This window comes from Triticum aestivum, chromosome 7D (assembly GCF_018294505.1).
Source record: "Triticum aestivum cultivar Chinese Spring chromosome 7D, IWGSC CS RefSeq v2.1, whole genome shotgun sequence".
NCBI lineage: Eukaryota > Viridiplantae > Streptophyta > Magnoliopsida > Poales > Poaceae > Triticum > Triticum aestivum.
The window spans coordinates 60226079-60252500 of record NC_057814.1 but is presented as its reverse complement, the minus strand read 5'-3'; the positions used below and the strand labels follow the sequence as shown (position 1 = coordinate 60252500).

The window sequence follows — 26422 nt, the reverse complement described above, 5'->3', positions numbered from 1 at the left end:
ACTCAAAAGATCAGAAAGAACGAAGAAGACGATTCGGGAAACATCAAAACCAAGCAATTAACTCTTGCAACATAAAACAATTTCTAACAGTACCAAAATTATGTGAATTTGGCCTTATCAGAAAGTTTAGGTCAAGAGCTTCGGTTTGCAAAAAGAATCAACTCAAACGGAGTTACGGAACTTAAGTTATGAACAAAAAAAGTTTGAATTCAAATCTGATCTAATTCAAATTTTAAAATTTCAAAAACATGTTTGAGTTGGATTACTGGTTAGAGGAGATCATAACGAAGAAGTGGGCGTTGGTTTCGTTGGATTTGGACAAACGAGTAAAAAGTTATAGTCGTTTGAAGATCATGGGCTAATCTGTAAATAAATTATTCACAGATGGGTCCCTGGCCGAAAATAACAGAAAAAGAAAAAGCTAAATAGTGAACGTTCGTTTATAGGATCTAAACAGTGGACGTTCGTTGTTTAGTAAAACCTAAAAAAACAGATCTAGTCTAGGGTTTTTTTAAAAAAAACCGAACTTGAAAAAAAACTGGATTGGACCGGCGGGTTATACCGGTTCAGCAGCGGTCCGGCGCCGGCGGGGAAATTCCGGCGAGGCGGGGCAGTGGCGACGGCGAGCTCCGGCAGGGCGCGGCCTCCGGCGAGCGGTGCGGCGTTGGCGGGGAGCGGCGCGGGGCGGTGGAGGCAGCAGCGCGGGCGGCGCGGCGAGGGGAGGCGGCGGCGGCGGCGTCGATCTGCGGCGGCGTGGCGAGGAGAGGAGAGACAGGGCCCGGGGCTGCGGGATTTATAGGAGGAGGGGGAAGGCGGTGGCGTGGAGGAGGGGCCAAGCGCGGGCGAGGCCGGGTCGGGCACGGCGGCGGCGATGCGTGCTCGCTCGGGACTCTGTCCCAAGCTGGAAGACGAGGCGGTGGGCCGGCTGGGCCGTGGCTTGGCTGGGAGCTGGGCCGGTCCAGTTCGGTCCGCGGGGAAAAGTTTTTTTTAAACACAAACAAACAAAATAAATAAAACAAAGGAAATAAAAAAATATTATATAGGCATATAATATATCAAAATTTTCAAAAAAAGATTTTCTACAACATGAACATTTTTGTAAAGTCAAATAAAATCCACACAAATTTGAATAAATCAAACAGTGCTACTGCCTTAATAAAATCCAATAAAAATCATTTTAAAAATACCAAAATGATTTCAAATTTATTTCTCTCCAATTTTCTGATGTAGGGAATCATGTTACCCTATTTTCTGTATATTTTTATTTTGGAGAAAAATAATTTGAATAAGACTCAAATAACTCCAATATTGAAAATAATTTCAATGGGACTTTGAATTTAATCCTTTGAAACTCCCAACTCATATTTCATATGTTTTGAAGAAGTCATTTTATCTTCTCTTGTGAAAATCATTGAGTTGCTTGAAGTTTCTGAATTGGAAATATTTTCAAATGATATTCAAATATTTTCAACACCCCTTTTCATTTAAATAAATGGAAGAAGTCATGTCATCTTCTCTCGAGGGTTTTGTGATGAAAGGAATTTGAATTCATGGAGATCATAAAAGCAAAATGAAAGTTTGGGAAAGTCCTTTTATTCCCTCTCATTTAACTTTCAAAAGATTTCGAATTCACTCACTTTCAGTCAATCAATCAAACAATCAATCCAATCTATCTATTTATTATAACATTCCAAAATTTAGAATTTTGGGATGTTACACTTAGAGGGAAAAATCTTGGTCTTAGCATCCTTCAGATTCTTCATAGTGATGAATTGATAATAATCCCAAGTGATTCAACAAATATAGCTATGCTCCCCAGCAACGGCACCAGAAAAAGGTCTTGATAACCCACAAGTATAGGGGATCGCAACAGTTTTCGAGGGTAGAGTATTCAACCCAAATTTATAGATTTGACACAAGGGGAGCCAAAGAATATTTGAAGGTATTAGTGTTGGAAATATGCCCTAGAGGCAATAATAAATTGGTTATTATTATATTTCCTTGTTCATGATAATTGTTTATTGTCCATGCTAGAATTGTATTGATAGGAAACTAAGATACATGTGTGGATACATAGACAACACCATGTCCCTAGTAAGCCTCTAGTTGACTAGCTCGTTGATCAATAGATGGTTACCGTTTCCAGACCATGGACATTGGATGTCGTTGATAACGGGATCACATCATTAGGAGAATGATGTGATGGACAAGACCCAATCCTAAGCATAGCATAAAAGATCGTGTAGTTCGTTTGCTAGAGCTTTTCCAATGTCAAGTATCATTTCCTTATACCATGAGATCGTGCAACTCCCGGATACCGTAGGAGTGCTTTGGGTGTACCAAACGTCACAACGTAACTGGGTGACTATAAAGGTGCACTACGGGTATCTCCGAAAGTGTCTGTTGGGTTGGCACGGATCGAGACTGGGATTTGTCACTCCGTATGACGGAGAGGTATCTCTGGGCCCACTCGGTAATGCATCATCATAATGAGCTCAATGTGACTAAGGAGTTAGCCACGGGATCATGCATTACGGTACGAGTAAAGTGACTTGCCGGTAACGAGATTGAACAAGGTATTGGGATACCGACGATCGAATCTCGGGCAAGTAACGTACCGATTGACAAAGGGAATTGTATACGGGATTGATTGAATCCTCGACATCGTGGTTCATCCGATGAGATCATCGTGGAACATGTGGGAGCCAACATGGGTATCCAGATCCCGCTGTTGGTTATTGACCGGAGAGGCGTCTCGGTCATGTCTGCATGTCTCCCGAACCCGTAGGGTCTACACACTTAAGGTTCGGTGACGCTAGGGTTGTAGAGATATTAGTATGCGGAAACCCGAAAGTTGTTCGGAGTCCCGGATGAGATCCCGGACGTCACGAGGAGTTCCGGAATGGTCCGGAGGTGAAGAATTATATATAGGAAGTCAAGTTTCGGCCACCGGGAAAGTTTCGGGGGTCACCGGTATTGTACCGGGACCACCGGAAGGGTCCCGGGGGTCCACCGGGTGGGGCCACCTATCCCGGAGGGCCCCATGGGCTGAAGTGGGAAGGGAACCAGCCCTTAGTGGGCTGGGGCGCCCCCCATGGGCCTCCCCCTGCGCCTAGGGTTGGAAACCCTAGGGTGGGGGGCGCCCCACTTGCCTTGGGGGGTAAGTTTCCCCCTGGCCGCCGCCCCCCCCCCCTTGCAGATGGGATCCAGGCCGGCGCCCCCCTCCCAGGGGGCCTATATATAGTGGGGGGAGGGAGGGCAGCAGTATGACAGCCCCTGGCGCCTCCCTCTCCCCCTGCAACACCTCTCCCTCTCGCAGAAGCTTGGCGAAGCCCTGCCGAGACCCCGCTACTTCCACCACCACGCCGTCGTGCTGCTGGATCTCCATCAACCTCTCCTTCCCCCTTGCTGGATCAAGAAGGAGGAGACGTCGCTGCTCCGTACGTGTGTTGAACGCGGAGGTGCCGTCCGTTCGGCACTCGGTCATCGGTGATTTGGATCACGGCGAGTACGACTCCATCAACCCCGTTCATTGGAACGCTTCCGCTCGCGATCTACAAGGGTATGTAGATGCACTCCTTTCCCCTCGTTGCTAGTATACTCCATAGATGGATCTTGGTGATGCGTAGAAAAATTTTAAATTCTGCTACGATCCCCAACAGTGGCATCATGAGCCAGGCCTATGCGTAGTTACTATGCACGAGTAGAACACAAAGCAGTTGTGGGCGTAGATGTTGCCAATTCTTCTTGCCGCTACTAGTCTTATCTTGTTTCGGCGGTATTGTGGGATGAAGCGGCCCGGACCGACCTTACACGTACACTTACGTGAGACAGGTTCCACCGACTGACATGCACTAGTTGCATAAGGTGGCTAGCGGGTGTCTGTCTCTCCCACTTTAGTCGGATCGGATTCGATGAAAAGGGTCCTTATGAAGGGTAAATAGAAATTGGCATATCACGTTGTGGCTTTTGCGTAGGTAAGAAACGTTCTTGCTAGAAACCCATAGCAGCCACGTAAAACATGCAACAACAATTAGAGGACGTCTAACTTGTTTTTGCAGGGTATGCTATGTGATGTGATATGGCCAAAAAGGATGTGATGAATGATATATGTGATGTATGAGATTGATCATGTTCTTGTAATAGGAATCACGACTTGCATGTCGATGAGAATGACAACCGGCAGGAGCCATAGGAGTTGTCTTAATTTATTGTATGACCTGCGTGTCAATGAAAACGCCATGTAATTACTTTACTTTATTGCTAACCGTTAGCCATAGTAGTAGAAGTAATAGTTGGCGAGACAACTTCATGAAGACACAATGATGGAGATCATGGTGTCATGCCGGTGACGAAGGTGATCATGCCGCGCCTCAAAGATGGAGATCAAAGGCGCAAGATGATATTGGCCATATCACGTCACTTTATGATTTGCATGTGATGTTTATCATGTTTACATCTTATTTGCTTAGAACGACGGTAGCACAAATAAGATGATCCCTCACTAAAATTTCAAGAGACGTGTTCCCCCTAACTGTGCACCGTTGCGAAGGTTCGTTGTTTCGAAGCACCACGTGATGATCGGGTGTGATAGATTCTAACGTTCGAATACAACGGGTGTTGACGAGCCTAGCATGTACAGACATGGCCTCGGAACACATGCAAAACACTTAGGTTGACTTGACGAGCCTAGCATGTACAGACATGGCCTCGGAACACAAGAGATCGAAAGGTCGAACATGAGTCGTATAGTAGATACGATCAACATGGAGATGTTCACCGATGATGACTAGTCCGTCTCACGTGATGATCGGACACGGCCTAGTTTGACTCGGATCATGTATCACTTAGATGACTAGAGGGATGTCTATCTGAGTGGGAGTTCATTAATCAGATGAACTTAATTATCATGAACATAGTCAGAAGGTCTTTGCAAATTATGTCATAGCTTGCGCTTTAGTTCTACTGGTTAAGATATGTTCCTAGAGAAAATTTAGTTGAAAGTTGGTAGTAGCAATTATGCGGACTGGGTCCGTAAACTGAGGATTGTCCTCATTGCTGCACAGAAGGCTTATGTCCTTAATGCACCGCTCGGTGTGCTGAACCTCAGCGTCGTCTGTAGATGTTGCGAAACATCTGACATACACGTTTTGATGACTACGTGATAGTTCAGTGCGTAATGCTAACGGTTTAGAATTGTGGCACCAAAGACGGTTTTTGAAACGTCGCAGAACATATGAGATGTTCCGAAGACTGAAATTGGGATTTCGGACTAGTGCCCACGTCAAGAGGTATGAGACCTCTGACAAGTTTCTTAAGCCTGCAAACTGAGGGAGAAAAGCTCAATCGTTGAGCATGTGCTCAGATTGTCTGAGTACCACAATCGCTTGAATCGAGTGGGAGTTAATCTTCCAGATGAGATAGTGATGGTTCTCCATAGTCACTGCCACCAAGCTATTAGAGCTTCGTGATGAACTATAACATATCAGGGATAGATATGATGATCCTTGAGCAACTCGCGATGTTTGACACCGCGAAAGTAGAAATCAAGAAGGAGCATCAATTGTTGATGGTTAGTAAAACCACTAGTTTCTAGAAGGGCAAGGGCAAGAAGGGATACTTCATGAAACAGCAAATCATTTGCTGCTCTAGCGAAGAATCCCAAAGTTAAACCCAAACCCGAGACTAAGTGCTCCTGTAATGAGGGGAACGGTCACTGAAGCAGAACTACCCTAGATACTTGGTAGATGAGAAGGCAGGCAAGGTCGACAGAAGTATATTGGATATACATTAAATGAATGTGTACTTTACTAGTACTCCTAGCAGCACCAGGGTATTAGATACCGGTTCGGTTGCTAAGTGTTAGTAACTCGAAATAAAAGCTGCGGAATAAACGGAGACTAGCTAAAGGTGAGATGACGATATGTGTTGGAAGTGTTTCCAAGGTTGATGTGATCAAGCATCGCATGCTCCCTCTACCATCGAGATTTGGTGTTTGCGTTGAGCATGATTGGATTATGTTTATCGCAATACGGTTATTCATTTAAGGAGAATAATGGTTACTCTGTTTATTTGAATAATACCTTCAATGGTCTTGCACCTAAAATGAATCTCGATCGTAGTGATACACATGTTCGTGCCAAAAGATATAAAATAGTAATGATAGTTCCACATACTTGTGGCACTGCCATTTGAGTCATATTGGTATAGAACGCATGAAGAAGCTCCATGTAGATGGATCTTTGGACTCACTCGTTTTTGAAAAGATTGAGACATGCGAACCATGTCTATTGGTATATATGCATGAAGAAACTCCATGCAAATGGATCGTTTGTACTCACTTGATTTTGAATCACTTGAGACATGCAAATCATACCACATGGGCAAGATGACTGAAAGGCCTCGTTTTCAGTAAGATGGAACAAGAGAGCAACTTATTGGAAGTAATACATTTTGATGTATGCAGTCCAATGAGTGCTGAGGCATGCAGTGGATATCGTTATGTTCTTACTTCACAGATGATTTGAGTAGATGCTGAGAATATTTACTTGATGAAACACAAGTCTGAATTATTGAAAGGTTCAAGTAATTTCAGAGTGAAGTTGAAGATCGTCGTGACAAGAGGATAAAATGTCTATGATATGATCATAGAGATATCTGAGTTACGAGTTTGGCACACAATTAAGACATTGTGGAAAGTGTTTCACAATTAATACCGCCTGGAACACCACAGTGTGATGGTGTGTCCGAACATCATAACTGCACCCTATTGGATATGGTGCATACCATGATGTCTCTTATCAAATTACAACTATCGTTTATGGGTTAGGCATTAGAGATAACCGCATTCACTTTAAAAGGGGCACCACGCAATTCCGTTGAGACGACACCGTTTAGAGAAACCTAAGTTGTCGTTTCTTAAAAGATTGGGGCTGCGATGCTTATGTGAAAGAGTTTCAAGCTGATAAGCTCGAACCCAAAGCGGATAAATGCATCTTCATAGAAAACCCAAAACAGTTGGGTATACCTCCTATTTCAGATCTGGAAGCAAAAGTAATTGCTTCTAGAAACGAGTCCTTTCTCGAGGAAAAGTTTCTCTCGAAAGAATTGAGTGGGAGGATGGTGGAGACTTGATAAGGTTATTGAACCGTCACTTCAACTAGTGTGTAGCAGGGCACAGGAAGTTGTTCCTGTGGCACCTACACCAATTGAAGTGGAAGCTTATGATAGTGATCATGAAACTTCGGATCAAGTCACTACCAAACCTCGTAGGTCGACAAGGATATGTACTACTCCTGAGTGGTACGGTAATCCTGTCTTAGATATCATGTTGTTAGACAACAATGAACCTACGAGCTATGGAGAAGCGATGGTGGGCCCATATTCCGACAAATGGTTAGAAACCATGAAATCCGAGATAGGATCCATGTATCAGAACAAAGCATGGACTTTGGTGAACTTGCCCGATGATCGGCAAGCCATTGAGATAAATGGATCTTTAAGAAGAAGACGGACATGGACGGTAATGTTACCGTCTATGAAGCTCGACTTGTGGCAAAGAGTATCTTCACAAGTTCAAGGAGTTGACTACGATGAGATTTCTCATCCGTAGCGATGCTTAAGTCCGTCGGAATCATGTTAGCATTAGCTGCATTTATGAAATCTGGCAGATGGATGTCAAAACAAGTTTCCTTACCAGTTTTCGTAAGGAAAGGTTGTATGTGATACAATCAGAAAGGTTTTGTCGATCCTAAGGATGCTAAAAGGTATGCTAGCTCCAGCGATCCTTCCATGGACTAGAGCAAGCATCTCGGAGTCAGAATATACGCTTTGATGGAGTGATCAAAGTTTTTGGGTTTATACAAAGTTTGTTAGAAACTTGTATTTACAATAAAGTGAGTGGGAGCACTACAACATTTCTGATAAGTATATGTGAATGACATATTGTTGATCCGAAATGATGTAAAATTTCTGGAAAGCATAAAGGGTTGTTTGAAAGGAGTTTTTCAAAGGAAGACCTGGATAAAGCTGCTTACATATTGGGCATCAAGATCTATAGAGATAGATCAAGACGTCTGATGATACTTTCAAAGAACGCACACCTTGACATGATTTTGAAAGAGTTCAAAATAGATCAGCAAAGAAGGAGTTCTTGGCTGTGTTGCAAGGTGTGAGTATTGAGTAAGACTCAAGACCTGACCACAGCAGAAGAGAGAGAAAGGACGAAGGTCGTCCCCTATGCTTTAGACGTAGGCTCTACAGTATGCTATGCTGTGTACCGCACATGAAGTGTGCCTTGCCATGAGTTGGTCAAGGGGTACAATAGTGATCCGGGAATGGATCACATGACAGCGGTCAAACTTATCCTTAGTATCTAGTGGACTAAGGAATTTTCTCGATTATGGAGGTGAAAAGGAGTTCGTCGTAAAGGGTTACGTCGATGCGAACTTTGACACTAATCCGGATGACTCTGAGTAGTAAACCGGATTCGTATAGTAGAGCAGTTATTTGAAATGGCTCCAAGTAGCGCGTGGTAGCATCCACAAGATGACATAGATATTCGTAAAGCACACACGGATCTGAAAGGTTCAGACCCGTTGACTAATAACCTCTCTCACAAGCATGACATGATCAAACCAGAACTCATTGAGTGTTAATCACATAATGATGTGAACTAGATTGTTGACTCTAGTAAACTCTTTGGATGTTGGTCACATGGTGATGTGACCTGTGAGTGTTAATCACATGGTGATGTGAACTAGATTATTGACTCTAGTGCAAGTGGGAGACTGTTGGAAATATGCCCTAGAGGCAATAATAAATTGGTTATTATTATATTTCCTTGTTCATGATAATCGTTTATTGTCCATGCTAGAATTGTATTGATAGGAAACTCAGATACATGTGTGGATACATAGACAACACCATGTCCCTAGTAAGCCTCTAGTTGACTAGCTCGTTGATCAATAGATGGTTACGGTTTCCTGACCATGGACATTGGATGTCGTTGATAACGGGATCACATCATTAGGAGAATGATGTGATGGACAAGACCCAATCCTAAGCATAGCATAAAAGATCGTGTAGTTCGTTTGCTAGAGATTTTCCAATGTCAAGTATCATTTCCTTAGACCATGAGATCGTGCAACTCCCGGATACCGTAGGAGTGCTTTGGGTGTACCAAACGTCACAACGTAACTAGGTGACTATAAAGGTGCATTACGGGTATCTCCGAAAGTGTCTGTTGGGTTGGCACGGATCGAGACTGGGATTTGTCACTCCGTATGACGGAGAGGTATCTCTGGGCCCACTCGGTAATGCATCATCATAATGAGATCAATGTGACTAAGGAGTTAGCCACGGGATCATGCATTACGGTACGAGTAAAGTGACTTGCCGGTAACGAGATTGAAGAAGGTATTGGGATACCGACGATCGAATCTCGGGCAAGTAACGTACCGATTGACAAAGGGAATTGTATATGGGATTGATTGAATCCTCGACATCGTGGTTCATCCGATGAGATCATCGTGGAACATGTGGGATCCAACATGGGTATCCAGATCCCGCTGTTGGTTATTGACCGGAGAGGCGTCTCGGTCATGTCTGCATGTCTCCCGAACCCGTAGGGTCTACACACTTAAGGTTCGGTGACGCTAGGGTTGTAGAGATATGAGTATGCGGAAACCCGAAAGTTGTTCGGAGTCCCGGATGAGATCCCGGACGTCACGAGGAGTTCCGGAATGGTCCGGAGGTGAAGAATTATATATAGGAAGTCAAGTTTCGGCCACCGGGAAAGTTTCGGGGGTCACCGGTATTGTACCGGGACCACCGGAAGGGTCCCGGGGGTCCACCGGGTGGGGCCACCTATCCCGGAGGGCCCCATGGGCTGAAGTGGGAAGGGAACCAGCCCTTAGTGGGCTGGGGCGCCCCCCATGGGCCTCCCCCTGCGCCTAGGGTTGGAAACCCTAGGGTGGGGGGGCGCCCCACTTGCCTTGGGGGGTAAGTTTCCCCCTGGCCGAGACCCCGCTACTTCCACCACCACGCCGTCGTGCTGCTGGATCTGCATCAACCTCTCCTTCCCCCTTGCTGGATCAAGAAGGAGGAGACGTCGCTGCTCCGTACGTGTGTTGAACGCGGAGGTGCCGTCCGTTCGGCACTCGGTCATCGGTGATTTGGATCACGGCGAGTACGACTCCATCAACCCCGTTCATTGGAACGCTTCCGCTCGCGATCTACAAGGGTATGTAGATGCACTCCTTTCCCCTCATTGCTAGTATACTCCATAGATGGATCTTGGTGATGCGTAGAAAAATTTTAAATTCTGCTACGATCCCCAACAATTAGCAGCTGGGTTGTCAAGTCAACCACACCTGGAGATAAATTATCTGCAACAAAGTGATCAGTAGCAAAGTAGTATGATAGTTTTGATAGTAGTGACAGCAGTACCAGTAACGGTAACAGTGATAGCAGTAATTTTGTAGCAAGTGTAATAGTGACGATAGCAGTAGTAACTTAGCAAGAACAATATAAGATAAATTCGTAGGTATTGGATCGGTGACTTGTTGGATGATATTCATCGTGAGACAGTTATAACCTAGGGCGATACGACACTAGCTCCATGCTACCTCTTGAGCATGCGTTGGTTTTCCCTTGAAGAGGAAAGGGTGATGCAGCAAAGTAGCGTAAGTATTTCCCTCAGTTTTTGAGAACCAAGGTATCAATCCAGTAGGAGACTACACGCAAATCCCTCGTACCTGCACAAACAATCAAGAACCTTGCAACTAACGCGATAAAGGGGTTGTCAATCCCTTCACGACCACTTGCAAAACTGAGATCTGATAAAGATAATAAGATAAATATTTTTGGTATTTTTGTTGTATAGATTGGAAAGTAAAGATTGCAAAATAAACAGCGGCAGAGATAGCAAATTGATAGGAAAATAATATGATGGAAGATAGACCCGGGGGCCATAGGTTTCACTAGTGGCTTCTCTCAAGATAGCAAATTCTACGGTGGGTGAACAAATTACTGTCGAGCAATTGATAGAAAAGCGCATAGTTATGAGAATATAAGAATTCAGAGAAGAATCAAATATTGTTCATAGATAATCTTGATCATAAACCCACAATTCATCGGATCTCGACAAACACACTGCAAAAATAATTACATCGAATAGATCTCCAAGAAGATCAAGGAGAACTTTGTATTGAGATCCAAAGAGAGAGAAGAAGCCATCTAGCTAATAACTATGGACCCGAAGGTCTGTGGTAAACTACTCACACATCAACGGAGAGGCTATGGTGTTGATGTAGAAGCCCTCCGTGATCGATTCCCCCTCCGGCGGAGCGCCGGAAAAGGCCCCAAGATGGGATCTCACGGGTACAGAAGGTTGCGGCGGTGGAAATAGGGTTTCGTGGTGCTCCCGGATGTTTTCAGGGTATATGAGTATATATAGGCGAAAGAAGTGGGTCGGTGGAGCCACGAGGGTGGGGGCGCGCCTACCCCCCTGGGCGCGCCCTCCTACCTCGTGGCCGCCTCGTTGCTTCCATGACGTCCACTCCAAGTCTCCTGGATTGCGTTTGTTCCAAAAATGATCCTCGCTAAGGTTTCATTCCGTTTGGATTCCGTTTGATATTCCTTTTCTACGAAACACTGAAATAGGCAAAAAACAGCAATTTGCACTGGGCCTTCGGTTAATAGGTTAGTCCCAAAAATAATATTAAAGTGCATAATAAAGCCCATTAAACATCCAAAACAGATAATATAATAGCATGGAACAATAAAAAATTATAGATACGTTGGAGACGTATCACTCCAGTTCGTCAATATAATGTAGGCATGTATTCCGTAAATAGTCATACATGCTTATGGAAAGAACTTGCATGACATCTTTTGTCCTACCCTCCTGTGGCAGCAGGGTCCATATTGGAAACTAAGGGATATTAAGGCCTCCTTTTAATAGAAAACCAGAACAAAGCATTAACACATAGTGAATACATGAACTCCTCAAACTACGGTCATCACCGGGAGTGGTCCCGGCTATTGTCACTCCGGGGTTGCCGGATCATAACACGTAGTAGGTGACTATAACTTGCAAGATCGGATCTAAAACATGGATATAATTATGATAACATAAACGGTTCATATCTGAGTTCATGGCACCCGGGCCCAAAGTGACAAGCATTAAGCATAGCAAAGTCATAGCAACATCAATCTTAGAACATAGTGGATACTAGGGATCAAGCCCTAACAAAACTAACTCGATTACATGATGAATCTCATCCAACTCCTCACCGACCAGCGAGCCTACGAAGGAATTACTCACTCCCGACGGGGAGCATCATGGAATTGGCGATGGAGAAGGGTTGGTGATGACGAAGAACGAAGATCCCCCTCTCCGGAGCCCCAAACGGACTCTAGATCTGGCCTCCCGATGAAGAACAGGAGGTGACGGCGGCTCCGTCTCGTGGATCGCGATAATTCTTTCTTCCTGATTTTTTTCTGGAAAAATAGGATTTTATAGCGTCGGTTTTAGGGTCTGCGGGGCCACCAGGTGGGGACAACCCACCTGGGCACGCCAGGAGAGGGGGGCGCGCCCTGGTGGGTTGTGCCCACCCAGGGGCTGATACGTCTCCAACGTATCTATAATTTTTGATTGTTCCATGCTATTATATTATCTGTTTTGGATGTTTAATGGGCTTTAATATACCTTTTTATATTATTTTTGGGACTAACCTATTAACCGGAAGCCCAGTGCAAATTGCTGTTTTTTGCCTATTTCAGTGTTTCGCAGAAAAGTAATATCAAATGGAATCCAAGCGGAATGAAACCTTCGCGAGGATATTTTTTTTGGAACAAACGCAATCCAGGAGACTTGGAGTGGAGGTCAAGAAAGCCACAAGGCGGCCACAAGGCAGGAGGGCGCGCCCCCCACCCTCGTGGGCCCCTCGCAGCTCCACCGACCTACTTCCTTCGCCTATATATACTCTTATACCCTGAAACCTTCGGGGAGAGCATGGAACAATCAAAATTATAGATACGTTGGAGACGTATCACTCCAGTTCGTCAATATAATGTAGGCATGTATTCCGTAAATAGTCATGCATGCTTATGGAAAGAACTTGCATGACATCTTTTGTCCTACCCTCCCGTGGCAGCGGGGTCCATATTGGAAACTAAGGGATATTAAGGCCTCCTTTTAATAGAGAACCGGAACAAAGCATTAACACATAGTGAATACATGAACTCATCAAACTACGGTCATCACCGGGAGTGGTTCCGGCTGTTGTCACTCCAGGGTTGCCGGATAATAACACGTAGTAGGTGACTATAACTTGCAAGATCGGATCTAAAACATGGATCTAATAATGATAACATAAACGGTTCAGATCTTAGTTCATGGCACCCGGGCCCAAAGTGACAAGCATTAAGCATAGCAGAGTCATAGCAACATCAATCTTAGAACATAGTGGATACTAGGGATCAAGCCCTAACAAAATTAACTCGATTACATGATGAATCTCATCCAACTCCTCACCAACCAGCGAGCCTACGAAGGAATTACTCACTCCCGGTGGGGAGCATCATGGAATTGGCGATGGAGAAGGGTTGGTGATAACAAAGAACGAAGATCCCCCTCTCCGGGGCCCCAAACGGACTCCAGATATGCCCTCCCGATGAAGAACAGGAGGTGACGGCGGCTCCGTCTCGTGGATCACGATAACTCTTTCTCCCTGATTTTTTCCCCAAAAATAGGATTTTATAGCGTCGGTTTTAGGGTCTGCGGGGCCACCAGGTGGGGACAACCCACCTGGGCGCGCCAGGAGAGGGGGGCGTGCCCTGGTGGGTTGTGCCCACCTAGGGGGCCCTCTCCGGTAGGTCTTGGCTCCAAAAATTCTTATTTATTATATAAAAATTCCTTGCAAAGTTTCGTTTCATTCTGAGAACTTTTATTTCTGCACAAAAACAACACCAGTCGGGGGTTAGTTTCATTCAAATCATGCAAATTAGAGTCCAAAACAAGAGGAAAAGCGTTAGGAAAAGTAGATACGTTGGAGACGTATCATGTAAGCACAATCAAGAGTAGGCAAGCAAACAATCAAGTTTCTAGGTAATCCTCTAGTGGTAAGATTGACAGTTCTAAGATTACGGATCATGTCAAGAGACTCATTGGGAGTAGGATGCAAAGGATCAACAAGGGGCGCACAAGCGGTAGTAATGTACTTGTTCAAGTGATATTCATTGAAAATCTCAAGTATCTCATTTTTCCACTCATGAAAGAACTCTCCATCAAGTATAGGCACTCTACGTCTAAGACTCCCCAATGTAGACTCATCCATCTTCCTCCAATGGTGATTAAACCAAAGCAATGGAGACCAAAGCTCTGATACCAATTGAAAGGATCGAAGAAGAGATGTCTAGAGGGGGGGTGATTAGATCCTCAACAAAGAAAATTAGCAGTTGTTAAATTCTTCAAGTTAAGGTGGAGTTTTAGCACAAGTTTAAACATTCACAATACATTCCAAGCAAGCATGGCAAGAGTATATGAGCAGCGGAAAGTAAAGCATGCAAGTTGCAAGAAAGTAAAGGGGTGGGATTGGAGTGTGGAAACGCAATTGGAGACACGGAGATTTTTTGGCGTGGTTCCGATAGGTGGTGCTATCGTACATCCACGTTGATGGAGACTTCAACCCACGAAGGGTAACGGTTGCGCGAGTCCACGGAGGGCTCCACCCACGAAGGGTCCACAAAGAAGCAACCTTGTCTATCCCACCATGGCCATCGCCCACGAAGGACTTGCCTCACTATGGTAGATCTTCACGAAGTAGGTGATCTCCTTGGCCGTACAAACTCCTTGGTTCAACTCCACAATCTTGACGGAGGCTCCTAAGTGACACCTAACCAATCTAGGAGACACCACTCTCCAAAAGATAATAGATGGTGTGTTGATGATGAACTCCTTGCTCTTGTGCTTCAAATGATAGTCTCCCCAACACTCAACTCTCTCATAGATTTGGATTTGGTGGAAAGATGATTTGAGTGGAAAGCAACTTGGGGAAGGCTAGAGATCAAGATTCTTGTGGTTGGATTGGAATATCTTGGTCTCAACACATGAGTAGGTGGTTCTCTCTCAGAAAATGAATGCTGAAAGTGTAGGCACGTTCTGATGGCTCTCTCCACGAATGGAGGAAGGGTGGAGGGGTACATATAGCCTCCACACAAAATCTAGCCGTTACACACAATTCACCAAACTCGGTGGGAACGAATTGAGAAACTCGGTCAGGCCGATTTGGTTCAAAATGTGAACGTTAGAGTTTTCGGCGGGACTGATATGATCAACTCGGTGGGACCGATGTGCTAGGGTTAGGGTAAAACCTCAACTCGGTTTGACCGATTACACAAACTCGGTGAGACCGATTTTGGTAATAAGCAAAACAGGGAGTTGGTCAAGCAAACTCGGTGGGACCGACTGCATATCTCGGTGAGACCGAAATAATTGCAACAGGCACTAGAGAGTTTGCAAGCCCATCTCGGTGAGACTAAGATCCCATCGGTGAGATCGAACTGATTAGGGTTTCTGGCAGTGGCTATGTCAAGTGAACTCGGTGGTGCCGGATAGATCAAATCGGTGGGGCCGAGTTTGACTTTAGGTTTGGGACATATGTGGATATGAGAAGGTGGTTGAGGGCTTTGGAGCATATCACTAAGCACTTTGAGCAAGCAAGCCATTAAGCAACACCTCATCCTCTTTTAATAGTATTGGCTTTCCTATGGACTCAATGTGATCTTGGATCACTAAAATGAAAATGAGTAGCCTTGAGCTTTAGCCAAACTTTGTCCTTAGCATCTTGAAGGGGTTCCACATCCTCTTGTCCATGCCACTCCACTGTTGAACTCATCTGAAGTATACTAGATAAAAGTATTAGTCCAACAAGAGATATGTTGATATTAATTACCAAAATCAACCAGGGAGCACTTGTGCTTTCAATTATTCAGAGCATTGATGCATAATAAACCATCGCAACAACATGTGTATAAATGACAAAACAAAATCACGGTACAAACATGAAGTAGGAGTAGATAATATACCTTGACATCACTGAAATTTGAGCTCCTAAATTCCCCTAGGAACCTGCGTAGTTCAAACAAATCATACTTCAGCAACACACAAATTTGAGCTCTTAAATTCGAGGCATTGCACTGCATTTGAGGAGGTACAGTGAACACCAAAAAAATCGAGTTCCCCTTAGGACACCACAAAAATTCGAGCTCCACATGGGAGGGGATGGCGCCACTCCCGCCGTCGTTCCACTACCACCGACGTTCCCCTGCGGATGACATATTCCCGCCGCAAATCCCTGATAGAATCTAGGGTTTGAGGGCCTCGACGGAGGAGGTCGGGCCATGGCTGGAAAAAATGGAAGAGGATAAGGGGGTGGATGGGAGGAAGAGGAGGGAGAGGACGGATGGGCCGGGAGAGATAGAGGAAGGCCGGAGAACTTACCGCCGCCGTCGGCTGCTTCAGGGGAGTCAGGAGGGAGATGTGTTCGCGAGCGAGAGGAGCTCGTCCAGCGAACAGGTACGGGGGGTGGGGTGGGGTGCGGGGCGTTTCCAAGCCTCTCCGAGCTCGTCCGCTCGGAAACTTAGCGCGAGGGGCGGACACGAGCGAGTGGATCGCTTGGAATTGGGCCAACTTTTCCGAGCCCAAATTATGTACCACCCCAAACAACAGAATTTTGCCTGGCAATTCCAAGCTAATTTTCCTACATCCAAACAGGGTGTTGGTGTGGCAAGTACACAAGTTATGAGTAAGAGAGGTCATGCTTTTTTTGTAACCTAAGACGTTAGGCCAACTCCAACGCATGACCCCAAAGGGACATCCGTTTCATCTGCTTTTCGTCCGTTTGGGGGTGGCAATGGGGCCGTGTCCACCTGGATTTCTGGATGCAGCGGCCGTGCGCCCAACGCGCGGCCACATTTTGGCCGCATCTCGTCCGTTCAACTAGCACACTAAAATGATGCATATCAAATGGTTCAAATCAAACATAGCAAATTGTTATACATCCAAAATAGTCATACAACCCAATCGAAATTTGTTTGCATGAAAATAAATTGAAATGATACATCTACTGGTTGCCAATGTGAGTCCACATGTGCTCAACCAAGTCATCCTGGAGCTGGACATGAGTATGCCAATCACGCAATTCCCGATGAAACTTGACAAACTGTTCAAAGGTTGCAGGAGGTGCATGCTCAGACTCAACATTTTCACCTTGGAAATCAAACCCTTGGTCGTAGATGCTATCATCGCGCTCATCGTCCACGATCATGTTGTGCATGATCACACAAGCAGTCATCACCTCCCAAAGCTTCTTCGTGCTCCATGTCAATGCAGGGTTACGAACGTTAGCGCACCGAGACTGAAGCACACCGAGAGCACGCTCCACATCCTTCCTAGCACTCTCCTGCATTTGGGCAAACCTCTGTCTCTTCTCTCCTTGCGGGTTGGGTATGGTCTTCACAAGAGTGGACCACTGAGGATAGATACCATCAGCTAGGTAATATCCCTCGTTGTAATGGTGGACATTGACCTCAAAGTTGACCTCCGGGGAGTGGCCTTCTGCAAGCCTTGCAAACACCGGAAACTGCTGAAGAACACTAATATCATTCTGAGAACCAGCCATGCCAAAGAAAGAATGCCATATCCAGAGATCTTATGAAGCCACAACTTCAAGTATAACAGTGGCACCTTTCACCCACCCTTGTACTGCCCCTGACAAGCAAATGGACGGTTCTTCCACTTCCAGTGCATACATTCTATACTACCAAGCATGCCCTGAAAGCCCCTCTCGGCATTGATCGCCAACAACCTCTCTGTATCAGCGACAGTTGGCTCTTTGAGGTACTCAGGGCCGAACACTTCCACCACGGCCGTGCAAAAACTATGCATTGAGAGGAGACATGTGGACTCACTCATCAAACATACTCATCCACAAAGATCACCAGGAATTCCATATGCAAGCATGCGGATAGGCGCAATGCATTTCTGATATGAAGAGAAACCAAGCTTGCTTAGGGCATCCTCTTTGCACTCAAAGTATGGGTCATGCGCGACCACTCCCTCGCGAATACGATAGAACACATGCCTTCTCATTCGGAATCGGCAACGAAATTGATGTGGCCTGAAGTTGCACCATCCTTAAAGTAATCGGCATAGAGAAGGGTGTGGCCTTTCTCCCTATTGCGGTTGAAGGCCGGAACATGGCTGGTGATTGATCCCATGTACCGAGGCCGCTTCCTACTAATGTGTTCATGTACGACCAACGCAGCAGCCAGCTCTTCATCATCCGAGGATGAATCATCCGATGAGCAAATGAAGTTGTGAAAGAAAAACTCATCACCGCTATCCATTGTACCTTGTGAGCAATCCAGCGAATGCCTTGCGGTCGTGCTGGGGGCGCGACTGGATAGTGCACGTCCTGCTCCCCTCGCGGGCAGCAAAGCAAGGTTTTGGGGGTCGGTGGTGCTGGAGGGCACCTTGCGGCAAAGAACGGCCGGAGGGAGGAGGTTGGGGACGACGGTCCTAGTATCTGAAAGGATCGATATGGTTGACTAGAGTGGGGTGAATAGGCAACTACCATTTTTTAACTTCTCTTCACAAATTAGGTTTAGCAACAATTAGGTTGTCTAGATGTGCAACTAGGTGAGCAACCTATATGATGGGAGTAATAACAACGACAAGAGCAAGCCAAGAATACAACACAAGTAAGGCTTGCATAAAGTAAAGGTAAGAGATAACCACAAGTGGAGCCGGTGAAGGCAAGGATGTGTTGCCGAAGTTCCTTCCCTTTGAGGGGAAGTACTTCTCCGTGGGAGCGGTGCGGAGGCACAATGCTCCCCAAGAAGCTAATAGGGCCACCGTATTCTCCTCACGCCCTCACACCATGCGAGATGCCGTGATTCCACTAGTGGTGCCCTTGAAGGTGGCAACCGGACCTTTACAAACAAGGTTGGGGCTCTCTCCACAACCGAATTGGAGGCTCCCAACGAAACCACGGAGCTTCACCACAATGGAATGTGGCTCCGAGGTGACCTCAACCATCTAGAGTGCTCAAACACCCAAGAGTAACAAAATCCACACAAGAAAGTATGGGGGAATCAAATTTCCTTTCGTGGAAGTGTAGATCGAGGTCTCCTTCAATCCATAGCAAATCAATGAGTTTGAGTGGCTAGGGAGAGAGATCGGGCAAGAAAGCTTGAAGGGCATTAATGGAGGAGAGAGAGAGGCAAGAGGTAAGGAGGTAGTGGAAGAGACCCCTTTATATAGGCACCCCCATTTTCCAACCGTTACAGCAGTTTTTACACTGCAGCGGTACAACCGCTCATGACCCCGGTACAACCGGGATTCACGGGTAAGCTGCAGAAACCCTAACAAGCGGTACAACCGGTCGCATGAGCGGTAGTACCGGTTAACAAAGAGTAACCGGACCAACCGCTCGCCTACCGCTCAAAAACCGCCTTTGAAACAGAAGGGAGTCACCCCTATGGGAGGTGGTCGAGCGGTAGTTGCACCGGAACTACCGCCTGGCCCTAGAACCGGATGTGGCTAAGTCCCGAGCGATAGAACTGCTCCGAACACCGGTAGTACCGGTTAGCAGAGCATAACCGGGACAACCAGGCCACCACCGCCCAAGGACCGCCCCATCATAGAAGCAAATCCGGTGGTTGGGCGGTACCCGCCGGTACAACCGCCCGTGGAGCAACTCCTGGGTTTACCCAGAGTAGAGGTCGTACCACCGCCCTGGGGCAACAATACAACAGTTGGGCATGTACCTGGGAGGTGCAACCCCAGGGTATCACCCCTTGGCCGGTGGTTGAGCCGGTATAACAGGGCAGGCGGTACAACCGCCCTAGTGGGCAGTACAACCGCTAGGAGGTGAAAACACTGGTTCAGAAGGGAACAAGGGGACCTCTCTCTACTCAAACGGAAGGGAAAGGTGGGTGAAGAGAAGTGTGTACGTGCATTGATTCACCCAATACCTTCCGATGTGGATTCCCTCTTAATAGTACGGGTTTCCTACGGCCAAAGAAATAAACACGCAGGAAACGTCGTCTTGATCTTTTTCGTCTAGAGGGAATGCCTAACCGACTTGTACCTAAACATAGAGTACCTAAAGAACTTGGCACACGATTAGACCATAAGGAGAGTTGTCATGATCACCCAAAACATAAAGATGGGAAATGCCCTAACAATATCTCTCCCACCGGCACCAAGGAGAACGCCCGCCAAATGCTTTTCGGAACGCCGGTGCGGAGACAACTATGTCATGGCATGGTGCTGGTTGGGATGGCCCTTGTGGAAGGCGACGCGGACGGGGAGGGCGGTGGCGGCGGCAATGTCGAGGGAGGGGGGAGGGAAGTAGAGGAAAAGAAGGGGGGTGTCTGTCTCCCCGACAAGGCCTGCTTTGTTTGTTTACCCCCAAAGGGACGCGGGCGGGCCATTTGGGGTCGTGCGTTGGAGTTGGCCTTATGATTCGCCGTGGAGAGGCGATTTGCTCCTTTTTTTTCTCAAAATTCTCTATTTCGTTCATGTCAATAAAAGTGAAATCCGTTACTGCTGTTTAGATTTGCAAGGGCAAATGAGTGATGTAAGTGCTTTACGTCAACTTCAATAAGATATGTGTATGTTATCCTATATGAATCTAGCCGACCACTACAAGGGGAACATAAAAACCAACACCCTGGAAAATGACTTGGGAACTAACAAGATCAAAGTGCTTCCCTCCGACTGAGTTATCTCTAATGCAATCTACGAACATTCTGTATACTGTAGAACACTACAGCCATGTAGATCGCCAACCTAGCATATCACAATAAACACGATATAATGGCATAAATATAATACTAAAAGGCTCTATTACGAGTTCAAATATAATTACACAATCTTAGGGTATCCTTCGACTGCATATAGCTAGAGACCATAATAAGAATAACACGCTAACATGACCGTCCCAAACCATCCATCCACACCAGCACAATCACCTCGCCACCAGATACAAAACCATGCCTACGGTAAATATCCACACCAGACGTCTCACCCGTGCACAACACAACCAGCATAAAAGCTCCTCCACCCTGGGCAGTTCAATGGAAAATACTGCAACAACTGCATCCACAAAGTTCTACTGCTGCTTGCACTCGGTCGGTTGCTCAGCGTTCCCTTGTGCGCCACCCTTCGCAGGTCCCTGGCGGACGATGTACCATGCATTGTAAGATGATGATATCATTGCTAAACTGGAACCAGGCAAGTGTTTGAGATTATTAGTGTAGAGTTTGTACCTTCGGTTTGCCCGCCACCTGCCCAGTCAAATACAAAAGAAATGTGTTAACAAGGCCAGTTGAACAGAGTGATGTTGCAGAGAGCAGAGATAGGTACTTCTATGGCTGCAAGATAAGATTACCTTCTTCGTTGGCTTGCTTAGCTCTTCCTCGTCTTCATCATCGTCTTCGTCCTCGTCCTCATCCTCCTCGTCATCTTCTTCATCATCATCATCCTCATCGTCGTCATCCTCGTCACCATCTTCCATATCATCAAAATCCTCAGCTTGCACAGCCTCACCAGTAAACCAAGAAACAGCATGAGGGATGATCTTGTCCCTTATGGTAGACCTACAAGTCAAATTCCAACAGCAGCACGAAATCAGCAAGAGGGGCACTATGCTAGGCCATAATATACAGCTCAATGTGCAGAAATGGAATGGAATTATATGCAGGGCAAGGATCTCTGGTTCCCATTTAAAAAATTCAGCAGATGATGAACAGCACTTACCCAATGTCATAATCATGCTCCATTTGACCCTGAAGCTCATCAGCCTACATCACAGATTGGAAGAATAAGTTTAGTATGAATTGTGAACAAAGCATAGTGTGCTCTCTGTGAATCAAACAATAAATCTTGAACATACGGCTTCTTCATCAATGTCCTCATCATCATCAGGTACTTGTGGGGGGCTGAAAAAGTTGAAGAAGCTCTCGCACTCTTCAGTTTTAGTAATAGGCTTGGTGTTCTTTGAACCTTTCTTGGGTTTCTTCTTTAGAATCTTCTGTGTCACATTTTTCCCAGGATACCACTCAATTTCAGTCCTGCAGTACACATGATGTGTGAGGCTAATAATGGATGCACACACAGTTTATCATTTATAATGGAACATGAGAACCCTATACATGAAAACAACAACTAATAGGTAAAGAAATACCAACCCAATTGCTTTCTCCAAAATTGGGTCATCCTCATCAACCATATGATAGGATTTTGTTAGGACAGAGTTCTTGAAGAAAGGGTTTGTATCAAAGAAAAACTCAAGCTTGAAACCCTTAGGGTCATCAATTCTAGACCACTTGATATCCTTTAGATATTTCAAAACAGGCTCATCACGCTCTTGGATCTAGAATTAAGCAAGTATACAGTCAGAAATGCATTAAGGGAGCTAAAAGAACACCTAAAAATACAGCACACTGCGAATTACCTCCTCAGTCAGCACGTCATTTGTTTTCAAAGCAGTGAGCCAAAAATCTGGGACTCCTTTAGCTGAAAAAGAGGTTAACAGCACATCAGAATGGTGATCTCTAAGAGGAAGTGCAAACTTTGATTTCATACCATCTGAATCTCCCCCCTCAGCAGCATTTTCACTGGTAGGTTCTTTAGCAACACCATCAACCTCCACAACTCCATTTACAATGTCATACCTCTGAAACAACGCAAAACAATGGAACAATTTGCACATAAGGAAATGGACAGAAGTTATATCTTTTCATATATTAGCCTGAAATGTTATAAACATGGAATAAGCATACCTTAGCATACAATGGTTCATACAGCTTCTGGTACTTGGCTTCAAGGGCAGCCCGTTCCTCAAAAAACTTCGTCTCAATCTCATCATGTTGGCTCTGAAGTATTACACGGATAAATGTTAATTCTCTGGGGCAACCAAATATCATACAATGAAATAGGAAATTTACTCAAGACATTGATCTACTCTGATCCAACAAAATATGCATAGAAATGGAACTTTTCAAAGATTCACCATGGATAACTGATATGATACAGGACAAACTGGAAGCAATAAGGTTGACTGCACACACAAAAACGCTAGGAAATTGGAACAATACAAATGATGTAGCTTGTCTAAAGTTGGTCCAACCAATGTCGTTATACATGCTAGCACCAAAAAATGCTAACAGAGTTTGAATCATTTGATCCTACATCTCAACCTAGCAAATATTTACAGTTCCAAACCTGCAAACATAAAGCAAACTCCTAGAAGGCCTCATATAAAATACAAAAGCTTGGCTCGCTTTACCATGAGGCAAAACATTGCATTAGGTTCTTCAGCTCAGCACTGAAATTTGAATGGCAAATTCAGAATGTTGTTTGGGTCAAACAAGAATTTCCATGAAGCTAATTCTAGGCTGTAGGCAATGCGATAGTCTTAAAGTAGATACTCATGGCAGCGGAATAGGACATAATGTCTCTATTCAGTATTGAACTCCACAAGTACTTTTTCAGTTCATAATCCATATCCTGGCTTATTCTGTGTTTGCCGTCCTGATGACTTGGGATTCACATTCCTTGCCTCACTCGTAAACACATAAGTAGGTCTAATCTACAAACCGACATAGTTCTTCTGCCAAAGAATAACATCCATCTTTGTAAGCAAATGGCAAGGAACCGAGTAGTTTCGTTTCCATATCAGAACTTAACTAGCCTGATCAACACAACCGATCAACGAGTAATTGTGATCCCCTAAAAGGGAGTACAGAAACTAAAACTACTGGACTAAAAACAAATTAGCTAGCATATAACAGAACAAAGGAATTTAGTCCTTACAAATCAATGGCACCTAATACAAATAAAATCACTGTATTCATTTCAGATCAGCATTTCACCACATGAAGTACTCCCGCACAGGAGCATCAGCAAACCAATCGCAACAGGAATGCTAAAATTTAAGGCAGGGGAAAGAATTCCATCTCAACCTGAATGCCCCTCAGAAACTCAACACGCGTCCTGACATTGGGCGAGAGCGACTCGAGAACGTCCGCGTGCTGCCCCGCCAAGCTCTGCAGCTTGTCCTGCAGTCAAAACAGATCGGAGAAATGAGCAGCCGCGGTAACTGGACCCAAATCACGCCAGAAACCATCAGAGCCCACACGCAGGACGACCAAGCGCGCCGGAATCGAACGGGAAATGGCATGCCTCTGGGCCGAACAGCGAGTAACCGTACCTTCAGGGCATTGACGAGGCCGACGCGGTCCTCGGCGCTGAGGGCTGCAGGGAAAGCACGGATCGATTAGGGGGGCGGAACGGCGAGGGGGAAGGGGGCGAGTCAGGGGAAGAGGAGGTTACCGGCGGCGGCGGCGGGGAGGGAGCTGTTGAGGTCGGAGAGGTCGAGGTTCTCCTTCTCGCCGCCCATGGTCGGAGGTCCGGTGGGGCCTGGTTGGACTTCGCCGCCGCGCCGCCGGGGAGAGGAGGGAGGAAGCCCTAAGGAGAGCGGGAGTTGGGCGGCGAGGAGGCGGGGAGAGAGCAACTAAAACCCTAGCCCCGGGGTATAAGAAGGGGGAGGTGGGTGCGTTTTGCGTTTTGCACCCCCGGTGTGTCTGCAACTAGAAGACGGGTCGTCGAGAGGGTTCGGAAATTCGCATGGGGTTCTGGACTTTTTTGCAAAACATTAGAGCTAACACTCCACTATGCATAAGGCAACTCCAATGTTGTTGCCAACGTTCTTCATCAAAATGGCCACCAATGTCGGGACACTTTTTAGCGTCTAATTAGTGACATCAAATGTCTTCGGACCAGTTTGGACCACAAAAATCCTCTTAGCCTTAAAAAAGAAAACTTCAACGTTGTTCATCAAAATGCCCGTCAATATCCGCCACTTTTTGCCACCTAATGAGAGACATCGAATGTCCTTGGACCATTCTGGACCACAAAAATTCCCGTATGCCAGAAGCAAACAGGGGAAGCTTTGAGGGAGTATGGACAATCGTGTTGACCTGCTGTCGGTTGGACTACATGTCCTCACGACACACGTGTTTTTCCTCTAGGTTCGCCTCACTCACCCCCGTTGTCCGAATTTGGTGACTCTGTGCTAGCGGGCATTGGGTGTGTCTGTTTTGATGCACCACGTTAGAGTTGCCTTTGCTCTTACTGACTAGGGTTTCAAATTTGACGTCCTACCGTTTAACCGAATCTTGCAAGAAAATATATAACTCTTTGCAATATCACCTAAGATATTGTGAACTTTCCACGAACGCCACAAAAATGGAGCAACTTCCCTCGAATTTGTACATCTTCCTACAACTCAGATGCCATCATAGTGATCACATCGTATGTAAACTAGGTTGATTGTGTGATCCGCTATGCCCGAGGGATGAGTGTTTGATTGCTGATTTGGGCATTGAAGTCGCTACGAGCCCCAAAGGTTTGAAGATGTTTTTTATAAGTTAGATGAATGTGATCATTCTTTTGTTTCGCTATGTTTCAAGCAAGTAGTAGTGTCCATCTTGACAAAAAAGGTAATATCACATTCTATGTCATAACAGAATGTTTTTTTAACAATATATCACAACAATGTGATGTACTTGTAGTAGTTAAAATCATAAAACAACCGCATTACAAAATGATCTTTAGGTGGACAGCTCAGAATGACAAGAACATAGGGAACATACTTGGAACCGACTAATAAATTAAGTGAATGCATTAATTGTGGAGACAATTGACCACCACCAACAACTACAAAAACAGAAGTCATGGTATTGGACACTAAAATAGTTCCTTAATCTTTGACAACACACATGACCTGCCATGCGAAGTCAAGTTCACGTGACACTCGAGTTAGTGTTGCTTGACACGTTGTTGCCATAGAGCGTGCCATAACATGTGGGGACGGGGGGAGGAGTACACATGTATACTATTCATTTTGAAGATGCTATTTACAAACTAAGATTTTCTCAAAAACAAACAAAACATAGAAGTCTTTAGGGAACACTTTAGGGCGTGCCTTGTCAAAAACTCAAATTTTCTTACCGCATAAATGTATAGAAGACTGGTCACATTTTTACTTCTCCGGATCTCAAAGCAGGCCACATATGGAACAAATGACTAGGACAACTCAAGCACCCATCCACAACAAGCACACATGCATTCCCATTTTATACCGAGATAAAGAAAGGAGCGAAGCTAATGGGATAAACATTCGGATTTGTGTCCGCGCATGCTCTGTAAATTTTCTTCCAAAAAGAGAAAAATGTGCGAGCAAAGAATAGTACAAATTTCAATGCTCTAAAAAGAACATGACAAAACTTACTTTTTAGCGAAAGGCACAACATTTTTTTCATCTTATGAAATTCCGCATATACC

General features: G+C 45.4%; 1 protein-coding gene across 2 annotated transcripts; it reads right to left on the bottom strand.

The window, feature by feature from the left end:
- Positions 1 to 20891: 20891 nt before the first annotated feature.
- On the bottom strand, positions 20892 to 24629 carry LOC123165434 (nucleosome assembly protein 1;1). 2 transcript variants are annotated; one of them, XM_044583072.1, is made up of 12 exons: positions 24410 to 24629; positions 24288 to 24331; positions 24040 to 24135; positions 22858 to 22950; positions 22661 to 22751; positions 22530 to 22591; positions 22264 to 22448; positions 21969 to 22146; positions 21833 to 21876; positions 21465 to 21672; positions 21343 to 21360; positions 20892 to 21248 (listed from the first exon to the last, which is right to left on the bottom strand). In XM_044583072.1, exons 1-12 carry the CDS (start codon positions 24474 to 24476, stop codon positions 21186 to 21188), a joined length of 1149 nt encoding a protein of 382 aa, XP_044439007.1. In that variant the 5' UTR covers positions 24477 to 24629; the 3' UTR covers positions 20892 to 21185. The 2 variants fall into 2 exon arrangements, with proteins under 2 accessions (XP_044439007.1, XP_044439006.1); XM_044583071.1 differs by having other exon boundaries at positions 22530 to 22751.
- Positions 24630 to 26422: the final 1793 nt, after the last annotated feature.